We start from the raw sequence: 19,976 nt of genomic DNA on the forward strand, positions 1-19,976 counted from the left end.
CAATGACCCAGAGAAACTCCGAGCGCTGAGCGAGGGGGTAGGGGCCTGAATTTGGCTCCAGCAACCCCTGCAGGGGATCGAGAGAGAGGCGGGAGCTGAGGAGGGGCGTGGAAATCCCGGCCGTCAGAGGACTGCAGGTGTTAGAGAGTTAGTGTAGGTGGACTCCCAGAGCCTGGCGGAGGGAGGCGGGGAGGTTGGAGCGGCCGGGAGGGCGGGGGAGAGAGGGAGGCGGGGCCCTGAGACTGAGAGGCTGTCCTTAGACTGCTCTTCTCGTGCCGGGCAGTTTGCGGCATCTGGAGGAGCTCACTGGAGAATCTCCAACAGCGGAGCGGGCCTTCAACTACCGTAAGTACCTGCAAATGCGCGCACAGTCCAGTGGCTGAAGATTAAATACTGCCCATCAGATCCTAAACAAAACCCCTAAATAATCTCCCTGAAGTAATTAATTGCCGTAAACTTACAGGCTCCCAAGTCTTTCCTCCCCCCACCCCCTCAGTCCTCCTTTTCTCCTTCGCTCCCCGGATCCCAGCCATGCCTCGCTGAGAATCTCTGGGCACTCAGATACCTTCCCTTTTCCTTCTCAGTCTTCCCTCAAAACCTCTAGCGGAACATGTACCCGGCACCCCGCCGAACCCAAACCCTTTGATTCCTGGAACCCTCAAAGCCATGCAGGGGCGAGCCATTAGACATTTCGGGTCTTTCACCCTCAAAAGCACTGCGGCGCTGCCTAAGGGTGTGTGAAGTGCTTGGGGTGGAGTAGAAGGGGAGGGAGAAAAGGCTAGACTGCCGAAGATGGGGGTGGGGGGAGTGTTGGGGTGGGGGGTAGCGTGAAAGGCCAAAAATGGGCGTGGCCAATTAACCCGAAGCCCGCAACTCCTTCCCTTGTTCCCTGGACTGAAGATTCCTTTTGGCTGGATATAAACGGTAGAGTTTCCTCAGGAGCTGGAGGAGGGGTCAACCATGCTGAGAAGCCCAGCTTCCCTTATTCCCCTCAAGCCCCCAGGAAGTGAAACCCTGGTTTAGGGGTCCACCTGGCAGGACTGGAATCTCAGATGGCCTTCCTGGGTGGAATCCCAGTTAAACCTTTCCCTTGGCAGTAAAACCTGAAGTCCCCCCCCAACCCCCTCCCCCGCCAATAAACTGGCCCAAAGCCTCAGGGGAACAAAGCAACAGGGTGTCACCAAGACTGGGCCTGGGCCTGGGCCTGGGAGTCTGTAGGAGCTGAGATGGAAATAGCATCTTTAGGGTCCGATGCCAGGTTAATGTCCCCTTTGGGAAGAAAAATAGCCAGTTTTAAAAAACTGTTCACTATGTACCTAGCACTGTTCCGGTATTATCTCAGATTCAACACAACAACAAGGCTAGCTAGATATTAGATAAGAAAAGTTCAAAGAAGGTAATTTGAGCATCCTTCAATACAAAGTAAGAAATGCAAAGGGAAACTGTTCTTCCTTGGATCTCTGACTGTCCACCTGCTTCCTACAGCCCAGATGTTTGAATCTTCCCCCTTTTTCCTACTCCTTCATCCCTCCTAGTCCTGGAGCAAATTAGAGGCTTTGATATCAGAATCAGTTTGGGGAAGCAAAAGCACCCCTTTCTGCTCTGAGAGCTGCCTTTATCCCACTCTTTTGAAATAGAATTAAACAGCTAGGGTCAGACACAACCTCAGACCCTAAGTAGAGAAGCAATAGAGGAGTCATCCTGAGTTTGTGTGATGAGCATACATCTTTCTTTGGCCACAGGATACTCTACTCTGGGCCCAGGGTGGGTAGGGTAGGGTAGGAGAAAAGCATAAGGGGTCTACTTATGGACATGCAGAGCCTCTGGTCAATAGTGATTTTCAAGAAAATGAGAAAGCCTCCCTGATCTCAAATATTTTTGCCACATCACATTCCCTGAAATTCAATTCTTTTTTTTTTTTTTTTCCCTTGGGGCAGTGAACAAAAATGCTTATAAGTTTCGGGATGCCAATGAATCATGTACATTTTATATCAATTAGTTCAAGTAATTTGATTCTCCAACACCTACTCGAAATGGAGGTTTTGAGCTTTGGACAGGGGATACAAAATAATAATGAAAGTAATACTAAATTTGAAGCATTTTACAGAAGGGAAAGCCTAGATGGGATGACACAGTAGAAGTGAGGGAGGGTGAGAAAGTGGGCGAGGGCTACCTCTGAAAGTTTAATTACTGGTTTTAGAGCATAGGCACTGGAGTTCAACATGGATCTAAATTTTGGCTCTGATATTTAATATCTTTGACTTTGGGTAAATTATATCTCCTGCATAAGCCTCAGTTTCCTAGCCAGCAAAATGGGGATGTAGGACTCTTCCTTTCCTAGGTTGTTGGAGGACTCTGACAAAAAATATATATACGAGTAAAGAATCTGAAAAGTTGACTCTACACCTCCCATCTCCCTCATGCCTTAGGGCTTCTGCTGGCCTGTATCAGGTCACACTCTGGGCCTCTGAGACCCGAGGGACAAACAGACATTTCAATAAATCTGATATGGTAGATATACCAGCAAAGACCTTGAGTGGAAGAAGGGGGAAGTGGGGAAAGGGAACAAAGAGAACAAGTAGCTGATAACCCTGCATGCCTGTGGGGGAGTGGAAGGTAGTGTTCGGGTGCAACTTAGTAATCCAAACTAAACTTTCAGGAGAAGGAGCAATCCCCTGAGTAAAAATACTTCTGCTTTTAGATCTCACCACCTTCTGAGGGGCAAAGCCCTTCAAGACTCTGGAGGCTCCATGACCCTCGACAGGCCAGGGGAAGGGGCCACCATGCTGCGGACGTTCACTCTCTTACTCTTTTGTGCTGGTGAGTACAAGGAAGGCGTGGCGGGGCAAGTGACCCTGTCACAGGCACCCCTGTGAGTGCCCCTTGAGGAGGGAATGGAGAATACTGAGGTTTGAGGGTGATTGGGACAATGAGGGGTTCTCCTTTACCATAATCTCTCTTTTCAGGACTGAGTCTGGGTGTGACACCAATGGGTAAGTGAGTCCTGCCACATCAACTACCTTCCTTCCTGAAGGCTGCAAGACACTGAACTGCCTCCATGGCCCCGGACATAACTGCCTCGAGATGCCAAAGGCAGTTTCCAGACTCAGCTTGTTAGGAATCAGGACCGCTCACTTCATGACTTGGTTTCCCACAAAATAGTAAAGACTTTGTCTCTTGCACTTTGTTTCCCAACTCACTTGAATTCCTTGAAACAATGTCCTATGGTCCCTATCCCACCCTCCCCCCTCCCATAAAAGCACACACCCCTGTCCCCAAGGAAAGACCAAAGAAGGAATCTGGGGTGGGGGGTTGGGGCTAATTTAAAGGGGACATTGCAGGGGGCATGTTATGGGAGGGAGAGGGTTGGAACCGCTGACATCTTTGTTTTCTTTGGGAATGACAGCAGTGATGCCATCTCAACCGGAGCTATGGATTGAGTCCAACTACCCCCAGGCCCCTTGGGAGAACATCACACTCTGGTGTAAAAGCCCCTCTCAGATTTCAAGCAAGTTCTTGTTGCTGAAGGATAAGACACAGATGACCTGGATCCGCCCTTCCCGAAAGACCTTCCAAGTTTCATTCCCCATCGGTGCCCTTACTCAGGCAAATACAGGTCTTTACAGGTGCTGCTACTGGAAGGAGACAGGCTGGTCAGAGCCCAGTAAAGTTTTAGAGTTGGAGGCACCAGGTAAGAAGACAGAGAGAGATAATCAAGAATAAACTCCAACTCCTGGAACTCAAACTTGCCTTCCCAGAGCAGGGTTTGTTTAATTCATTCATTTGCCTCAATTGCTTGCACACATAATACAGATATTCCACAGTTGGTAAATAAGTGTCTCATCTCTATAGGTAATGTAGAGTGAGGCTGCAGACTCTGGAATGGATCTAGAGGGCAAGCTGCTCAACCTAGGGGATACTGTAGATGGGGAAAGAGGGGTGACGAATAAGGATCATACCAGGAAGACTCATTTAAGTAGAGCTCTCTGCTGCTCCCTGAGCCGCACTACCCTTGCTCTACCTGAATTCCAGTTCATTCTCTCCTTCCAGGCCAGCTGCCCAAGCCCGTCTTCTGGATCCAGACTGAGACCTCCCCTCTTCCTGGATGTAATGTTAACATACTCTGCCATGGCTGGCTGCAGGATTTGGTATTCATGCTGTTCAAAGAGGGATATGCGGAACCCGTGGATTACCAAGTCCCAACTGGGAGAGTGGCCATATTCTCCATTGCCAACATGACACCTGAGAGTGAAGGGGTTTACATCTGCCGCACTCATATCCAGATGCTCCCCACCCTGTGGTCAGAGCCCAGCAACCCCCTGAAGCTGATTGTAGCAGGTGGGTGTGGCTATGGCTGCTGGGGTCTGATGATCATTGTCCCCGGGATCATGGTTGGATGAGCCAGGGTTTCTGATATGACTTTCCTTGCCCAGTTCTCTGCAAGGCCCATGAGTTAGAGTCATTTGATATTTTACTGAGATGCAAATGAGAATCACACATGCTAGGAGGCAGCTGTCTGGAAGCCAGTCACTTGGCTAGTGAGTGAGTCCAGCCAAATGTCCAGCAGCTTCAGCTCATCACAGCTTTGTTGTTCTCTATTTGTTGAAAATCATGTGTTCATTCATTCATTTGGCTAATGTTTATTGAGCACTTAATATGTGCCAGGCACTGCCACTGCAGTCATATAAACTGATTTTTTTATTTAAATGTATTTTTATTCTATTTGTGATTTTTATTTTTAAGTGTGGAAAACAGAGTGAATTGCTTGTGCTGGCGATAAAAAGAAACAAAAAATGACAAGGAAAGTGATAGTTCATATTTCAGAAATGGTTTTATAAATGAATTTAGTCTTGTATATACAGATCCAGTAAGGCAGTACCAAGCTTTAAACACAGTAGAAGGTTCTTCCAAACGCCTAATGTTAGACCCACACCCCACCCCCAAGTCCTCCACCCCATAGCCCAGATGCTTCTAGACAGAACTGGCCACGCTTGCTTTAGTTCCTTCATCAAGTTAAATAGGCTTGGGGAAAGCTGTGGTGCTACAGAAAATACCCTGGGCTTAGAAGTTGTAATCCTAGTTTCTAGTTCCACCTCTGACACCACCTCCCTGTGTGATATTGAGCAAGTTACTTTAACTCTGTGTTTCAGTTTCCCCCACTCTAAAATGGGATAACGGTATCTACCTGATCCACTGTATGATGCCTCTTTGTGCCTCAGTTTTCTCATTTGCAAAATTGGTATAATCGTAATACCTACCTCACAGGGTTGTTGTGAGGATTTGCGTAATATGTGTACAGTGCCTGGCATATAAGTTCTCAATAAACGGTAGATATTAATTTTATTAGTATAGCTTTTTATTGAGGATCAAAGAACAAAAGCCTGTCTGTTTGAACTGCGTGTTATGGATGCTTGTTGTACGAATGTCTTTCTGGTATAGATCCCACTAAAACACACTGCTGCAGTGACCTGTTCACAGGTGACCCCACTAGGCCCTGAGCACTTGGCCAACAGGGACTGTGTCTGTCTCCTTTACTTGTTTAACCCTAGACCTCCATGATGCCTGATGTATCCTCAATGCTTAATGAACCTATGATAGAGCTGATCCTTCCAATAATGGGTGGGTGGGCCTACCTGGGATTGGGATGGGTAAGAAGGAGTGCTTTGGGAGTGAGGTTTACCTTCTGTTTTGTAGTTTAATCTCTTTGGAGAAACAATACATGAAAATGAGGGTGTGGCCCCATTAACAAATGTTTGTTTGGTTTGCAGACTTACTGGCCAATCCCGACTTACTGGCCTCTTTCAGTCTCCTCTGGGAAGTAGGGTTTTCTGTGAACTGAATGTGTTCAAAAGCCATCCTTAATACTGTAGTAACATTCATGCTTTATGAAGAAGGAATCAAAGTAATTTTCAGAAGTTTGATTTCTTGGGTGATTGGAAGAACCACATTTGGCATTTCAGAGACCTAAAGATACAGGGAATTACCAATGTAGATACTCCACTGAGACATACCCCTATACATAGTTAGAGCTCAGTGCAGTTTTAGAGTCTGGTGAGAGGGAAGGAGTGGGAGTGAACTTCCCCTTGGTTACCTTCTGGAAGAGGCAGAGATTCAGGGAAGAGTGAGGGAGCACAGGGTAAACTTCAGCTACCACTTGCTATCTAAAGAAAGTAGGAAAATGAAACCAGAATATGATGAGGAAGAATCACCCTACTTCTAACTCAGGGTCTCTTCGCTTTCTAGGACTCTATCCCAAACCAACTCTGACAGCCTACCCTGGGCCCATCATGGCACCAGGAGAAAGCCTTAATCTCAGGTGCCAAGGGCCAATCTATGGAATGACCTTTGCATTAATAAGGCTTGAAGACTTGGAGAAGTCCTTTTACCTCAAGAGGCCAATAAAAAATGAGGCATATTTCTTCTTCCGGGCATTGAAAATCCACGATGCTGGCCATTACCTCTGTTTTTACTATGATGGATCATACAGGGGCTCACTCCTCAGTGATATCCTGAAAATCTGGGTAACTGGTAAGAGAGGGGGCTGCTATGGGACCTATGTTAGGGGGTAAGGGTGTTCGGCTCTCTTTGGGCCCACTGGAGAACTTCATCATGCAGCCAGGGTTAATGGTGGGGGAAGGAGCAGAATTTGTAGAACTGGGCTTAGGGTGGGATTTGCCAGGGGTGGACTGGAAGAAAAGGAAAAGAACCTGAACTAGTGGGAGGGGTAAGTCAGACTTATTAGCCTGTGATATTTTGGGTCTCATCCTAGACACTTTCCCCAAGACCTGGCTACTTGCTCAGCCCAGTCCTGTGGTCCAAATGGGTCAGAATGTGAGTCTGTGGTGTCGAGGGCCAGTGGATGGAGTGGGGCTTGCACTCTATAAGAAAGGAGAAGACAAACCACGTCAACTCTTGGATACCACCAGTGTCTATGATGACACATCATTCTTCCTCAACAATGTGACTTCTAGTGACGCTGGCATCTACAGCTGCCACTATCTCCTCTCCTGGAAGACCTCCATCAGAACGACATCACACAATACCATGGGGCTTGTGGTTGTAGGCAAGTGCTAACAACTATTCTTTACTTTTATCTTCATTCCAGGATTTAGGAGCCAAAGAAAACCAGACTAGGAGGGTGGTTTTCTCCAAAACTTTAGGGAACTTCTCTCCCAGTATTGTTACTCAAACCTTACCTCTAGGCACGGACAAGCCCCGATGGGACTCCTAGAAAACTTACTTTCCTTGAGACCCAGGGAAACCTACAGGTATTGTTAAGTTTCTGATTGAAGGTAGGAGCCTAGAAGTCTTTAAAGGATCAAGTAATGGGCCAAGGAATTCTGATGCACAATCAAATTTTGAAGCCACTGATCTAGTAGAGCGGAAAGAAAGAGAAGACCAAATAAGGAGATGAGAAACATTTGTTGACAGGAGGCAATGAGTTCAAAGTCACTTGTTCTAACTCTGGTCTCTGGATTGGTTGCAGATAAGCCCCCCAAACCCTCCCTGTCAGCCTGGCCCAGCACCGTGTTCAAGCTAGGAAAGGCCATCACCCTTCAGTGCCGAGTACCTCATCCAGTTCTTGAGTTTTGTCTGGAATGGGAAGAAAGAGCAACATCCCAAAAATTCTCAGTGGATGGAGACTTCATCATCAGTAATGTTGAAGGGAAAGGCACAGGGACCTACAGTTGCAGCTATCGCATAGAGGCACACCCTAACATCTGGTCACATCGCAGTGAGCCTCTGAAACTGATGGGGCCAGCAGGTGAGAGGAAAACTCTTCATAGAGGTGCCCCCACCATGCCTTTGGCCATGATACCCCTGGGATCCCAAAGCAATGCCCAGCAGGATATGGAAAGGGTAGTCGGGGGCTGGTTTGGGCATCTTTCTCCTGGAGTGGTCTCACGATCGCTCAAAGGCAGTGAGCAGGATACTTTCAAGGGTCCCTCTCTTTATGTAAAAGAAGGTCACTTTTGCTTCAACTTCCCTTTACCTGCAGTAACCAGATTCCCCTCTCCCCCATGAATGTGTTCATCTGTCCCTGTCCCCATCAAGGTCCCTGTTTCTGGTCTTCTCTGGTCACAGGCTTTCTCACCTGGAGTCACATTCTGAATGAAACTATCAGGTTGTTTCTAATCATTCAGCTTGTTGCCTTGCTGTTTGTAGTGCTGTGGATAAGGTGGAAGTGTCGGAGACTCAGAATCAGGTAACTGTCTTATCCCAATCCCCTGCTCCTAAATCTAGCTGAGTTCAGGCTCCCCAGAGGTTCAGGAATGGGGTGTGCTGCAGTTGAGACAAGCCCCAAGGGGAAAACCCTTTGCATCCTCTACCTTCAGGGATGAATATACAAGGCTTTCTCATTCCAGCCGTTTCTCTTTCATTTCATGGAGGGGTCAGCACCCCTACCAGAGAGTAGAGAAATGAATATTTCTCAGAGGCTGAAAGAAGTCCTCAGAACCTCATTCACTGATCCCCCCCAGGAGGGTGCTCAAATCTCCCTCCCAAGCCACCTTGCCTCTCACAGATGATCGATGTCTTCCACATTAACTTCATCTGAACTTTTTTTTAAGAACCGACACTGTCCTGTCTCCCAGGATGTTATTCAACTCCCATCCCAACTATGCAGCCTTACCTCAGCTCTCAAGGGCTAGCAAGCCTTGTAGTCCATCCTCGCTGCTATGGAAGCCAGTGTCTCTGCCACTCTGGCCCCCAACCACTGTGCAGAGCCTTCTGAGAATAGAGCCTTAGCCTGGGTGGGAAGCTGATGAGAGAATGGATTGGGTCAGGGAATCAGGCTGCTTCCCCTGATCCATAAAGTGTCAAGTCAAACAGGTTCTCCTGCTGTTTACTTTTATTATTTTGTGTCTCCTGGGTCATCCCCTTCTCTCCCTTACCCTTATATCCTTGTGCTCAGGCTATTCTGCCCCAAAATGAGAAATGACAGCTCCTAGCTTGGTGGGGGCTTCTGCTCCTGAATGCCACTTTCCCCCACTCTCTGATCCTGGCTGTACCCCTCCCCCACCATGAGCAGGGGCCTTTGTGTGCCTGGGAGTATTCAATACACAATGGATGATGACTATGATTGTGTGTGTCTGTGTTCTCCTCTGAGATCTGAGGGACAGAGTGCTTGGGTAATGGGAAGAGAGCCACCTAAACCTTCTGCAAAACCACTACCCCTTTTGAGCTTTCAAAACGTTTCATTGGGGGTCAGGTTCACAGAATCTGTTCTGAGTTCCACATACACTGTGGTAGCCTTCAAGCCAGGGGTTAGAAAAAAATGTAGCTTCAAGTGCCCCCCACCTCAGCCCAGGACCACTGCATCAAAGAATGAATTCAGAAACCAGATGTTGGAGAAGGCAGTTTGAAAAGCATGTTGTCCTGACCAGGAAGGAAGGTCAGTGTTTTCTAAGTCAAAATTGTCAGGTAGATGTTGGCCTAATACAAGCTAAATCTATAGGATCTGAATCTATAGGACCTGAAGCTGCCGCACATTTCTAGTCATGATCTGGGTCGGGTAGAGAGATCCCACTGCTGCTGCCTAAGCAACCCTTCCACAACAAAGGCAGGTGAGGCAGGGCAGTTGGAGGGCCAATAGTGCCATAATAAACACTGCTTCCAAACTTAAACTTGATGACTGAGAACACCCAAGGTTTCTCCCTCTGGCCCCACACCCACCACCCAGATCACACTGAGCTCCAGGGGTTCTGAGAGCTGGAGTTACAACGGTATTTTCACATCTGACATCTCAGTTCCAGCAACGGCCTAATCAGGGGCCTTGGGGAGCTGACATTTGATATTGTCTGGGGAGGGGGGAGGGGCGGGGGCCCGTGGGTCATTAAAGAGCAAGAGGTTTGTAGGTGGTGAGGCCCTCAAAGAGAAAAGTCATCAATGTCAGAAAAGATGATATCCCATTATTCTGGCCATATCCAATCCCTATTGGGTAGCAAGTAAGCCAATGACATAAATTGCCGCCCCCTTCTCTCCGCCCTCCCCCTAATCCCAGCAACTCCTCTCATCTCTTTTCTGGTCTTGCTAGAGAAGCCTGGTTGCTGGGAACAGCTCAAGGGGTCACCATGCTCTTCATACTCACAGCTCTTCTCTGCTGTGGTGAGTACAAGGGGGTGGGGAAGGGGCCTGGGCAGAAGGCCGGGGTGAAGTCCCATGGGGGAGGGGGCAAAGCCCTGGCAGCAATTTCTTTTGCAGGACTGTGCACTGGGGTATTGACAGAAGAGACTGGTGAGTTTTTCCTGCTCCAGACTGGGACATTCCTCCCTGGAGATCCGAAATAACTACAGAGTGTCAGTGTCAGTGGCCAGGGAGTGACTGGTTGGGAGGGAAGGGCAGCCAGGAAGGGGCACTTTGCTGAAGCTGCTGGCAAAATTCAGCCTCCAACTCCGCTTTTCTGCCTGCAAAATTTCCCCCAAGCTTCTGCATTTTTCTGAGGCTCGGCTGAGACATCAGCGTCTTCTTTCCCCAGCACCTGCAGGAGGGAGGAAAGAGTTTGGATTGGGGTTGAAAGGGGAGGTGGGCAGTGTGATCTGGGGAGGGGGGTTCAAGGGCAAGGAAAGGGGGAGGGGCAGGGGAGGGAGGATGGCTTCATTAACTCTGCTCTTTCTAGAAATAATCATGCCAACCCCTAAGCCTGAGCTGTGGGCAGAGACCAACTTCCCTCTGGCCCCGTGGAAGAACTTAACCCTCTGGTGCAGAAGCCCTTCTGGTTCAACTAAGGAGTTTGTGTTGCTGAAGGATGGCACCGGGTGGATCGCAACTCGCCCGGCCTCAGAGCAGGTCCGGGCTGCCTTCCCCCTTGGAGCTCTGACCCAGACTCACACCGGGAGTTACCACTGCCATTCCTGGGAGGAGATGGCTGTGTCTGAGCCCAGTGAGGCACTTGAGCTGGTGGGCACAGGTAAGAAAAGGCCGAGGGTCCGCTCGGCACGATCCCTGGTGCCCCTGGGACTCCAGCACTGCTCTGAAGCATGGGGAAATGCTCAGAGATCCAGAGCCCAAGGGACTTCTGCTGCCTGTAGGAGAGGAGGGGTGCTGAGATGGGGGGAGGGGGTGGGGAGGAGAGTTGAGAGGAGACTGACAGGAAGAGCCAAGGCCCGGCCAGGATGGATCTCTGTTTTACGGACCAAGTGACTCTGCGTGTCCCATCTCGGCACCTCCTAACTTGGGACTCCTTCTCCTTGTCCTCCCTGTTTTGTTTTCTAGATATCCTCCCCAAGCCTGTCATCTCTGCTTCCCCCCCAATTCGGGGCAAGGAGCTGCAAATCCGCTGCAAAGGATGGCTGGCAGGCATGGGGTTTGCTCTGTACAAGGAGGGAATGCAGGAACCCATCCAGCAACTTGGTGCCGTTGGGAGAGAAGCCTTCTTTACAATCCAGAGAATGGAGGATAAAGACGAAGGCAATTATAGCTGCCGAACTCACACTGAAAAGCGCCCCTTCAAGTGGTCCGAGCCTAGTGAGCCCCTGGAGCTTGTCATAAAAGGTAGAGCTGAAAGGGGTGTGTGAGGGAGGAGGGGGGGAGCAAAGCTCCAGGTCAGACACTCCTTTCCCCACAGCGAACTTTGCTGTTGGTCCTAGGAGCCTGTGTCCAATCTTAGAGCCAGGCAGGCGTGGCGCTGGGAGTGCCAGGGCCTCTGGCTGCACGATATTAATAGCCATAATCGTTATTAATAGCTGGGGTTTGTGGAGGGTGATTTAATTTTTCTAATTATTTTCATATCAATTATCTCATTTAGCTATAGAGCAAATACTCAAAGGAGGTGGATCAGGTACCATTTCCCCTTCTTGTCCCAATGGGCAAACTGAGGCTCAGGGAATCAGCAGAGCCCCAGTAACTATCCACTCTTTTAGCTAGCTTCTGCTGACAGTGAGGATTAGACTTGAGGAGGTGAGGGGTGGGGTGAGGGGGTCCCTGTGAAAAGTTTATCCTCAAAGTGGTTTTGCCTGGATTTTTAAATGCACCTTCTTCTGAATGAAATACTATAGGAAGCCAAGCTGCTTTCTGGAACCAATATTTATCATATTATCTAGCTTGCTTTCTATTGATTTGGTTTTGGTTATGTTTGGTTTTTTGCCTTCTAGAAATGTACCCCAAGCCCTTCTTTGAGACATGGACCAGTCCTGTGGTGACTCCTGGTTCCCGGGTGACTTTCAATTGCTCCACCCCCCAGCAGCACATGAGCTTTATTCTTTACAAAGATGGAAGTGAAGTAGCATCCAGTGACAGTTCCTGGGCAAGTCTGGGAGCCAGTGCAGCCCACTTTCTGATCATTTCAGTGGGCATTGGTGATGGAGGGAATTACAGCTGCCGCTATTATGACTTTGCTATCTGGTCGGAGCCCAGTGACCCCGTGGAACTCGTGGTGACAGGTCAGGACTGGGGAAATGCAGGCGGAGGTGGTACTGTCCCTGGGACAATGGGCAGGAGGGGTGTCAGTGGGAGAGGAAGAGGTGCCCCTTCTAAAAGTCACCAAGAATGTGCTCAGGACGGTGCCTGCATGTGGTAAACAGTCCATGTAAGGCAGATGCTTATATTATCACTAATACGGGAAGATGAGAGGAAGGAGGAAAATAGTCCACTTCTGGGGAAAGAAATGAGGCAGATGGGGATGTTTCACATGTTGCCCTGTTTCTGAAGTCTTTCTGTAGCTTGGCCTTGAGCTTTAGGCCCAAGGTCCACTTTTTCTTTAGCTAGGCTACCAGATATTGGTGGGCTGGATGGCCCTCAGAGAAAGGGCAAAGACCCTGAAGTGTCAACTGCATATTATGCAGCCATTACAAATGATAGTTTTCAAAGGCTATTTAACGTCCTAGGAAAATGTTTACAATATAAAGTGAAAAATATTAAACTATACAACTGTGTATACAGTAAGCCCAATCATACAAATAGTTATAGCTACAATGACATAGGCCTGTACAAAAATAAATGGGAAGTAATCCAGAAACATGTACAAAAAATGGCCATCTTTGAGTCATTGGTGTTTTTTCTATATTTTCTAGTTTTCTACAATAAGCATATGTTGTTTCTTATAATAACACTAAAAAATAAAAAAGCAGTGCTCAGAATGTGTGAGGCAGGATTCTCTCATGTGTGTTCTCTTTAATTTCAGAATTCTACCCCAAACCCACTCTCCTGGCACACCCAGGTCCCGTGGTTCTTCCTGGGAAGAATGTGACCCTGCGTTGCCAAGGGGCTTTCGAGGGCATGAGGTTTGCCCTCCTGCAAGAGGGAACCCCGGGTCCCTTACAGTTCCGGAGTGCCTCGGGGAACTCGGCTGACTTCCTCCTCCATACTGTTGGAGCAGAAGATTCTGGGAACTACAGCTGTGTCTACTTTGAGACCACTATGTCAAACAGGGGATCATATCTCAGCAAGCCTCTTATGATCTGGGTGACTGGTAAGGACAGACAAGACATGGGACTGGGACAGAAGCAACTGGAGTAGGGGTTCAGTTCAGTTCAGTTCAGTCGCTCAGTAGTGTCCGACTCTTTGCAACCCCATGAACCACAGCACGTAGGGGTAAGGGAGGGTAATCCCTCTTGGAAGGCTAGGCTAGGCTAGGACATGGAAGGGAATGGTTGTGTCTGGAAGGAGAAAGATAAAGGGTTAATTCAGTGATAAGTTTGCATACTCACCACTTTCCATCTTTGGTCTCTTCCTAGACACATTCCCCAAGCCACGGTTGTTTGCTGAGCCCAGTTCTGTGGTTCCCGTGGGGCAGAACGTTACTCTCTGGTGCCAAGGGCCAGTACATGGAGTAGGGTACATTCTGCACAAAGAAATAGAAGCCACTTCAGTGCAGCTCTGGGGATCCACCAGTAATGATGGGGCCTTCCCCATCACCAACGTATCTGGTGCGAGCATAGGTCGTTACAGCTGCTGCTACCACCCTGACTGGACCAGCCTTATCAAGATACAGCCTAGCAACACCCTGGAACTCATAGTCACAGGTAAGGGGAAGATGCTCTGGAGTGGGCAGGGGAGTATAGAAAAGAGGGAATTGGGCTGGCAGATAGTTCACGGGAAATGGTTTTCCAAGAGCTCAAGGAGAGGCAGGCAGTAACTCTCCTCTTTATTGAGACTTCAGGGGTGATGCCCTGGTAAGTGGCGACCTCTCTATGAACCAAGAGTTCATTTCTTCTAGGTTTGCTCCCCAAACCCAGCCTATTAGCCCAACCTGGTCCCATGGTGGCCCCTGGAGAAAACATGACTCTTCAATGTCAGGGGGAACTGGCAGACTCAACATTTGTCCTGTTGAAGAAAGGTATTCAAGAGCCTTTAAAGCAACAGAGGCCAAATGGGTACAGGGCTGACTTCTGGATGCCAGCAGTGAGCAGTGAAGATTCTGGGATGTACAGCTGTGTGTATTATTTGGATTCTGCTCCCCTTGCAGCTTCTAATCACAGTGACTCCCTGGAGATCTGGGTGACTGGTAAGGTCTTGGAGATTTCAGTAAGACTCTAGCTTTTGTAGTTTTTTTAGTAGTTATCCCTAAGGGGATAAAAGGCTGGGTTCGAGGCCATTTCTAACTCTGTATCCTGGTTGGTTGCAGACAAGCCCCCTAAACCCTCCTTATCAGCCTCTCCCAGCACTGTGTTCAAGCTCGGAAAGGACATCACCCTTCAGTGCAGAGGGCCCCTGCCAGGTGTGGAATTTGTCCTGGAACATGATGGAGAAGAAGCACCTCAACAGTTCTCAGAGGATGGAGACTTTGTCATCAATAATGTAGAAGGAAAGGGCATTGGAAACTATAGCTGTAGCTACCGTCTGCAGGCCTACCCCGATATCTGGTCAGAGCCTAGCGATACTCTGGAGCTGGTGGGGGCCGCAGGTGAGATGCTAATCCCTCCATGACTCTGGCCTGACACCTCTGGGACCCGGGAGACAGTCTCCGTGGAGGCAGGCCACATGTGGAAGGGGAGGTGTTTGGAGTCAGAGACCTCAAGTGTGGTCATTTTCTTCTCCTAGGGATGGTAAGGAGGTGGAACCTCAGATTCACTCAAAGATAGTGACAAGGGTACTTTCAATGCATCTTCCACCCCGCAAGAGAGGGCTGCCTCTGCCTCAGCAGAAGCACTGCCTCTGACCACCCCATCTGTTGTCCCAACATGTGGTTCCCAAGTGAACCCCAGAGGAGGCCAGATGAAGGGGCAGCAAGAGAGCAAGGGGAACACACGTGCACTAAACTCTATGGCATTGGTTTCTGCTCTTCTATCATCACAGGGCCTGCTGCTCAGGAATGCACTGTGGGGAACATTGTCCGAAGTACGCTGATCGTGGTGGTGGTTGTAGCTTTGGGGGTGGTGCTAGCCATAGAGTGGAAGAAGTGGCCTCGACTCCGAACCAGGTAATTGCCTCATGTCAGCCTCCTGCTGTGAACCCAGGGCTTCTGTGAAAACAATGATCCAAATTCTCCTCTAGCATCTGAGCCCCATTATGCAGCCTGTTTTCAAGTTGATGGCTCTGTATCCTCCCTTAGTCCTGCTTTTTTTTTTTTCTTTCTCTACACAGGGGCTCAGAGACAGATGGAAGAGACCAGACCATAGCCCTGGAAGAGTGTAATCAAGAAGGAGACCTGGGCACCAGCACCGACTCTCCCTCATCAGTCTCTCAGGGCACTTCAGTAGAGCAGCCAGTCCCGATATAATCATCTCCTACTTTACAAGAGCTTTCCTCTCTTCTTTTTTTTGTCCTCAGAGACCTGCAAATCTGACTGCTTTCCCCAGGAGTCCACGCCACCTACTGTTCCTTGGCCACTAATCACTTGAGATGGGTCAAGGGGATTTTAGGAACTGAGAGCTCTACCAGGGTGAGAGGTTTCCTGAAGAGAGATTTCCCACCCCTGTAATTCTTCACTGTACTGATTTACTGGTGCATGAAAATCTATTAAAAATGTATTCTTCTGAATAAAGAGAGTATTCACTATTTAACTGCAAAAACTATGGCAGCGGTTTTCCATTGGTTTGTTATTTAAGATTTAGCAAAAAATGGTGTATTGGAGCTGACCCCCATGGCACAGTAAGAGAGCAGGGGGCTGCTAGCACAAAGAAATGAGCTCAAGGATAGGCTCGGGGAGGAGGGAAAGCTCCAACATGTCCAATTTGGTTTCAGACATGGTTACTGAACAGAATGTCCTGTCATCCCTTCATTCTCCATTTCATTACTGAATGAATGAATGGCAATGTTCTCTCCAAGTTGAGCCTGAGGAGGGCAAAGACTTCAGTTACATACTTTCACTGTGGAACTTCTAGGTCTGTAGTACATCTGCTTTCAAACAGGATTAATCCACTGCAGAACTTGGAAACTGGGGAAGTGTGCTTTGTGGCCCTTTCCTACCAATCACAGGTGTACATTAACTCACTCTCAAACGTAAATGATTGATAAAAATGGGATACTTTGCCCCTCCCTACAGAAAGCCCTGTGTTTTTCTGGTGGGGGGGATCTCAGGGAGTGAGTATGCAGCTACGGTGGTTGGTTTCAAGCGGGGGACCTCCCAGGGTCCTGTCCCAGGGTTCCTTCCCAGGACTCCAAATGGAGGCTAGTTCACACTCTGAGCCCCTGATCTTTCTCCTTGCATCAGCATGCAACTTGCCACACTGGTGAGAATGTAGTACACATTAGGAGGCTTGGATTGGGGAAAGGGGCTTCCCTAATTCCTTAAACCTGTTCAAGACGTCAGAAGGATTGATCTGTGGGTCCTAGAGGAGGTCGTAATCCCTTCAAATCTGACCCTAAAGTTCCTTACCTCCCAACACTGTTTAATTTTAAGCTATCACTATTTAATAGAGCAATGTTCAGGGGTGCTGCACACAATGAGTTGTTTAACCCTGGTTACTATAAAATTTAGAAATTAACTCCTGTATTCTTACACCAGGAAGCTTATTTACCCAGCAACTTAATGAAAAAAATGCATCACATTTCCCTTAATCCTTACAGAATGAAATACTCTGAGTACTATAGACTAATTTGTATTAAGCTGTTTGGAATGTAGAAGTACAAAGTCTCATTCCGATTTTCATTTGATGAGATTCTATTAGTCACTTACACTAATTTCTTACAGTGTTTATAAAAATTGCATTTCAAAAGTGCTTTTGCATATGAATTTAGCAAAAACTAATTGTTGCTTTTTGCCCAACACCACTCACTGCCTTCAAACTCTCCATCCCTAACCTTCAATCAAGCTGTACATTTTGAACAGTGGAGGGAGGCCTGTTTTTGGTCCTTGCTTTTCAGATGGAATTCCTTTGATCAGGTCTGATTTTGTTTTCTAACCATTGGATATTCCAGCATGTATTGTCAAGGCTAGCAGTGGGGCTGTGCAAGTTAGCAAGTGATCACTTGGTTGCTTTAGCTGTTCACCAAGGAAAGAGAGATGGAAAGAAAAGAGAAGAGGGCCAAGGACTGAAATTTATAGAAGCCTCTGAGTTTGAAAAGCAGGACAAAGATGAAACAAAAATGAGAGAAAAAGACTCTTGTGAAATCTTGTGAACCAGGGTCTCCTGTATCAAACAGAGATATCCACGCAATCAGAAAATTTTGATCAACCTTTCAGTGAAAAACAAATATAAACATGTGACACTGGACTTTTAGTTGGTTTTCTAAAAGTATTCACATATACCATTCTTTCACTGAGAGAATCAAGTTTTATATGATTTAGAAGGGGAAAAATGTTGTCAATTAACTGAAATACTTAAAGAGCGGCTCTGGGTTTTAACTTCCCTCCTCACTGTCAGAGTTATTTCAATGAATTAAATATCTATTTATAATGCAGAAGTCGTAGCAATCTATCTCAATGAATTAAATATCTATTTATAATGCAAACGTAGCTTGTTGCTGACAACGCTCCACATGGTGTGTTTTTTTCAACCTGGTTGCCATGGGAATCAGTCCCTTTACCCCTGGCTGGCCTCTAATCAGCACAGCATCAGGTAATCTCTGGGAAATGGAATCTCAATTAGGATGGAATGGACCTTTGAGAGAAGAATGTGCCTCTGGGACTCCAGAAACAAAGGCCCAAAATCCTCCCTTCAGTTCTGAAAAAAAAAGTAAATTACCCTCCATCCGTGGGCCACATCTTTGCCCTCAGCATCTTAGAGTTACAAAGATTATCAAGGTGATGTGGTCCAATCCCCAACCCAGTACACAATCTCCTTTATAGCAAAGCTGACAGCTAGGTACACAGCCTCTTTCTGTATACCTCCAGTGATGCAGAGCTCACCACTCCATGAGACAATCTGAAAATTTCAAATTGCTTGATTTATCTCCTATCTGTGTATACTTATTCCCTTCATACTCATTGGCTCTAGTTCTGACCCAGGTTGCAACCTAGATGAAATCTACTTCTTACACATAGTAGTCTTACAAAGTTTGGAAGATATGAGTTGTCTTCCTTGAGTCCAGAATATCTCACTCAATGTTGTTTCTGGGGTTTGGCCAACATTCAATTGCAAATGTATCTATGTGTAGTTAACTCTTAATTATCTGGGTTTTGGAGAGGGCAGAGTTCATGCCTACCCAACTCCTGCTGGATTCAACCAGAACAGCTCTTTTATATATTTATTATATATTATTATTTATTGATTTTATATATCTGTTAATAATATAGAATATTAAACGATGATAAAAGATGTGATGAAAAACAAAGTAGAGAAAGGAGATTCAGAAGTGTGTGTTTTGTGGGGGAAATGGTTTCAATTTAAAAAGGGTGACTAAGAATACCTCACTGAGAAGGCTAACATTTGACTTACGGTTAAAGGATATGAAAGAGTAAGCCGTACAGATAGGTAGGCAAAGTGGGTTCTGGTCAGAGAACAGGAAGTACAAGAGCCCTGAGACAAGAGAATGCCTCACTGGTTTGAGAAACGGTGACTAGACTACAGTGGCTGGAGCAGTGTAAACAAGGGGGAAAGTAGGAGATGCAGTCAAAGAGGTAATGGGAACCAAGACAAGCAAGACTTTTCTAGATCTTTGTAAGGACTTGGACTTGGACTCTGTATGAACTAGGAAGCCACTGGAGTGACATGATTAGACTTACAGAGACCTGGGTTCAATCCCTGGGTTGGGAAGTTACATTGAAGAAGGGAAAGGCTACCCACTCCAGTATTCTGGCCTGGAGAATTCCATGGACTGTATAGTCCACGGGGTCACAAAGGGTTGGACATGGCCGAGCAACTTTCACTTTCACTTTCATCCTATCTTCAGGCTTCCCAGGTGGCTCAGTGGGTAAAGAATCCACCTCCAATGCAGGAGACACAGGCAGATAAGGGTTCAGTCCCTAGGTTGGGAAGATTCCCTGAAGGAGGACATGGCGACCCAGTCCAGTATTGTTTCCTGGAGAATCCCATGGACAGAGGAGCCTGGCGGCCTATAGCCCATAGGGTCGAAAAGAATTGGACATGTCTGAAGCAACTGAGCATGCATGCATGCCTCCTGTCTTCTGTATAGAGAATAGACTGAGGGGCCAGCGTGAAAACAGAGATATCTACAAGGAGGTTACTCCAATAATAAGGCAAGAGATGGTAGCTTAGGTCAGCCCAGTAGCAGAGTGGTGACAAGAAATGGTTGGACTATTGATATAAGCTGAGGGAACAGCCAGTGGGGTTTGCTGACAGATTGAATGTGGTGTATGTTCTATAAACATTCTCATTAGAAAAAAAAAAAAAAACTGTTTCAAATATTGCCTTCCTGCTTCCTTTCTGGGGTTATTTTAATCTCATCCTCAAGAAAGGGTTTTCTAATGCTCCCCAATCCAGGTCACCACTTCTGGCAGTTGGTCAGTGAGCTTGTCATCATTCATCCAGAAGTGTAAACAAAATGAAGTCCTACACGTCTAATGTGATCTGACCAGCACAGGGTACAGAGGACAGTGAAATGATCATTTTCTGGGATCACACCTCACCATTTCTTTTAATGCCATCTAAATTTTCACTAGCTCTGGGACAGCCAGATTACACTGTAGCCTCAGA

General features: G+C 47.4%; 1 protein-coding gene across 3 annotated transcripts; it reads left to right on the forward strand.

Moving 5' to 3' along the window:
- The first annotated feature begins 236 nt into the window (after nucleotides 1-236).
- On the forward strand, nucleotides 237-15,953 carry IGSF1 (immunoglobulin superfamily member 1). 3 transcript variants are annotated; one of them, XM_027533932.1, is made up of 20 exons: nucleotides 237-345; nucleotides 2,702-2,820; nucleotides 2,967-2,993; nucleotides 3,407-3,691; nucleotides 4,051-4,338; nucleotides 6,244-6,528; nucleotides 6,770-7,063; nucleotides 7,487-7,765; nucleotides 8,086-8,206; nucleotides 10,037-10,107; nucleotides 10,189-10,236; nucleotides 10,619-10,909; nucleotides 11,215-11,493; nucleotides 12,093-12,380; nucleotides 13,121-13,408; nucleotides 13,674-13,961; nucleotides 14,156-14,443; nucleotides 14,564-14,842; nucleotides 15,235-15,358; nucleotides 15,523-15,953. In XM_027533932.1, exons 2-20 carry the CDS (start codon nucleotides 2,751-2,753, stop codon nucleotides 15,656-15,658), a joined length of 4,029 nt encoding a protein of 1,342 aa, XP_027389733.1. In that variant the 5' UTR covers nucleotides 237-345; nucleotides 2,702-2,750; the 3' UTR covers nucleotides 15,659-15,953. The 3 variants fall into 3 exon arrangements, with proteins under 3 accessions (XP_027389733.1, XP_027389734.1, XP_027389736.1); XM_027533933.1 differs by having other exon boundaries at nucleotides 10,204-10,236; XM_027533935.1 differs by lacking the exons at nucleotides 13,674-13,961; nucleotides 14,156-14,443.
- The last annotated feature ends 4,023 nt before the right edge of the window (nucleotides 15,954-19,976 follow it).

Source organism: Bos indicus x Bos taurus, chromosome X (assembly GCF_003369695.1).
Source record: "Bos indicus x Bos taurus breed Angus x Brahman F1 hybrid chromosome X, Bos_hybrid_MaternalHap_v2.0, whole genome shotgun sequence".
Taxonomy (NCBI): domain Eukaryota; kingdom Metazoa; phylum Chordata; class Mammalia; order Artiodactyla; family Bovidae; genus Bos; species Bos indicus x Bos taurus.

Bases quoted from the DNA above. Each gene is read 5' to 3' on its own strand.
- IGSF1 (XM_027533932.1), top strand. From the start codon at position 2,751: ATGACCCTCGACAGGCCAGGGGAAGGGGCCACCATGCTGCGGACGTTC. The intron at 3,692-4,050 runs GTAAGAAGACAG...CTCTCCTTCCAG, and splicing joins TTTAGAGTTGGAGGCACCAG to GCCAGCTGCCCAAGCCCGTC. The intron at 14,444-14,563 runs GTAAGGTCTTGG...GGTTGGTTGCAG, and splicing joins CCTGGAGATCTGGGTGACTG to ACAAGCCCCCTAAACCCTCC.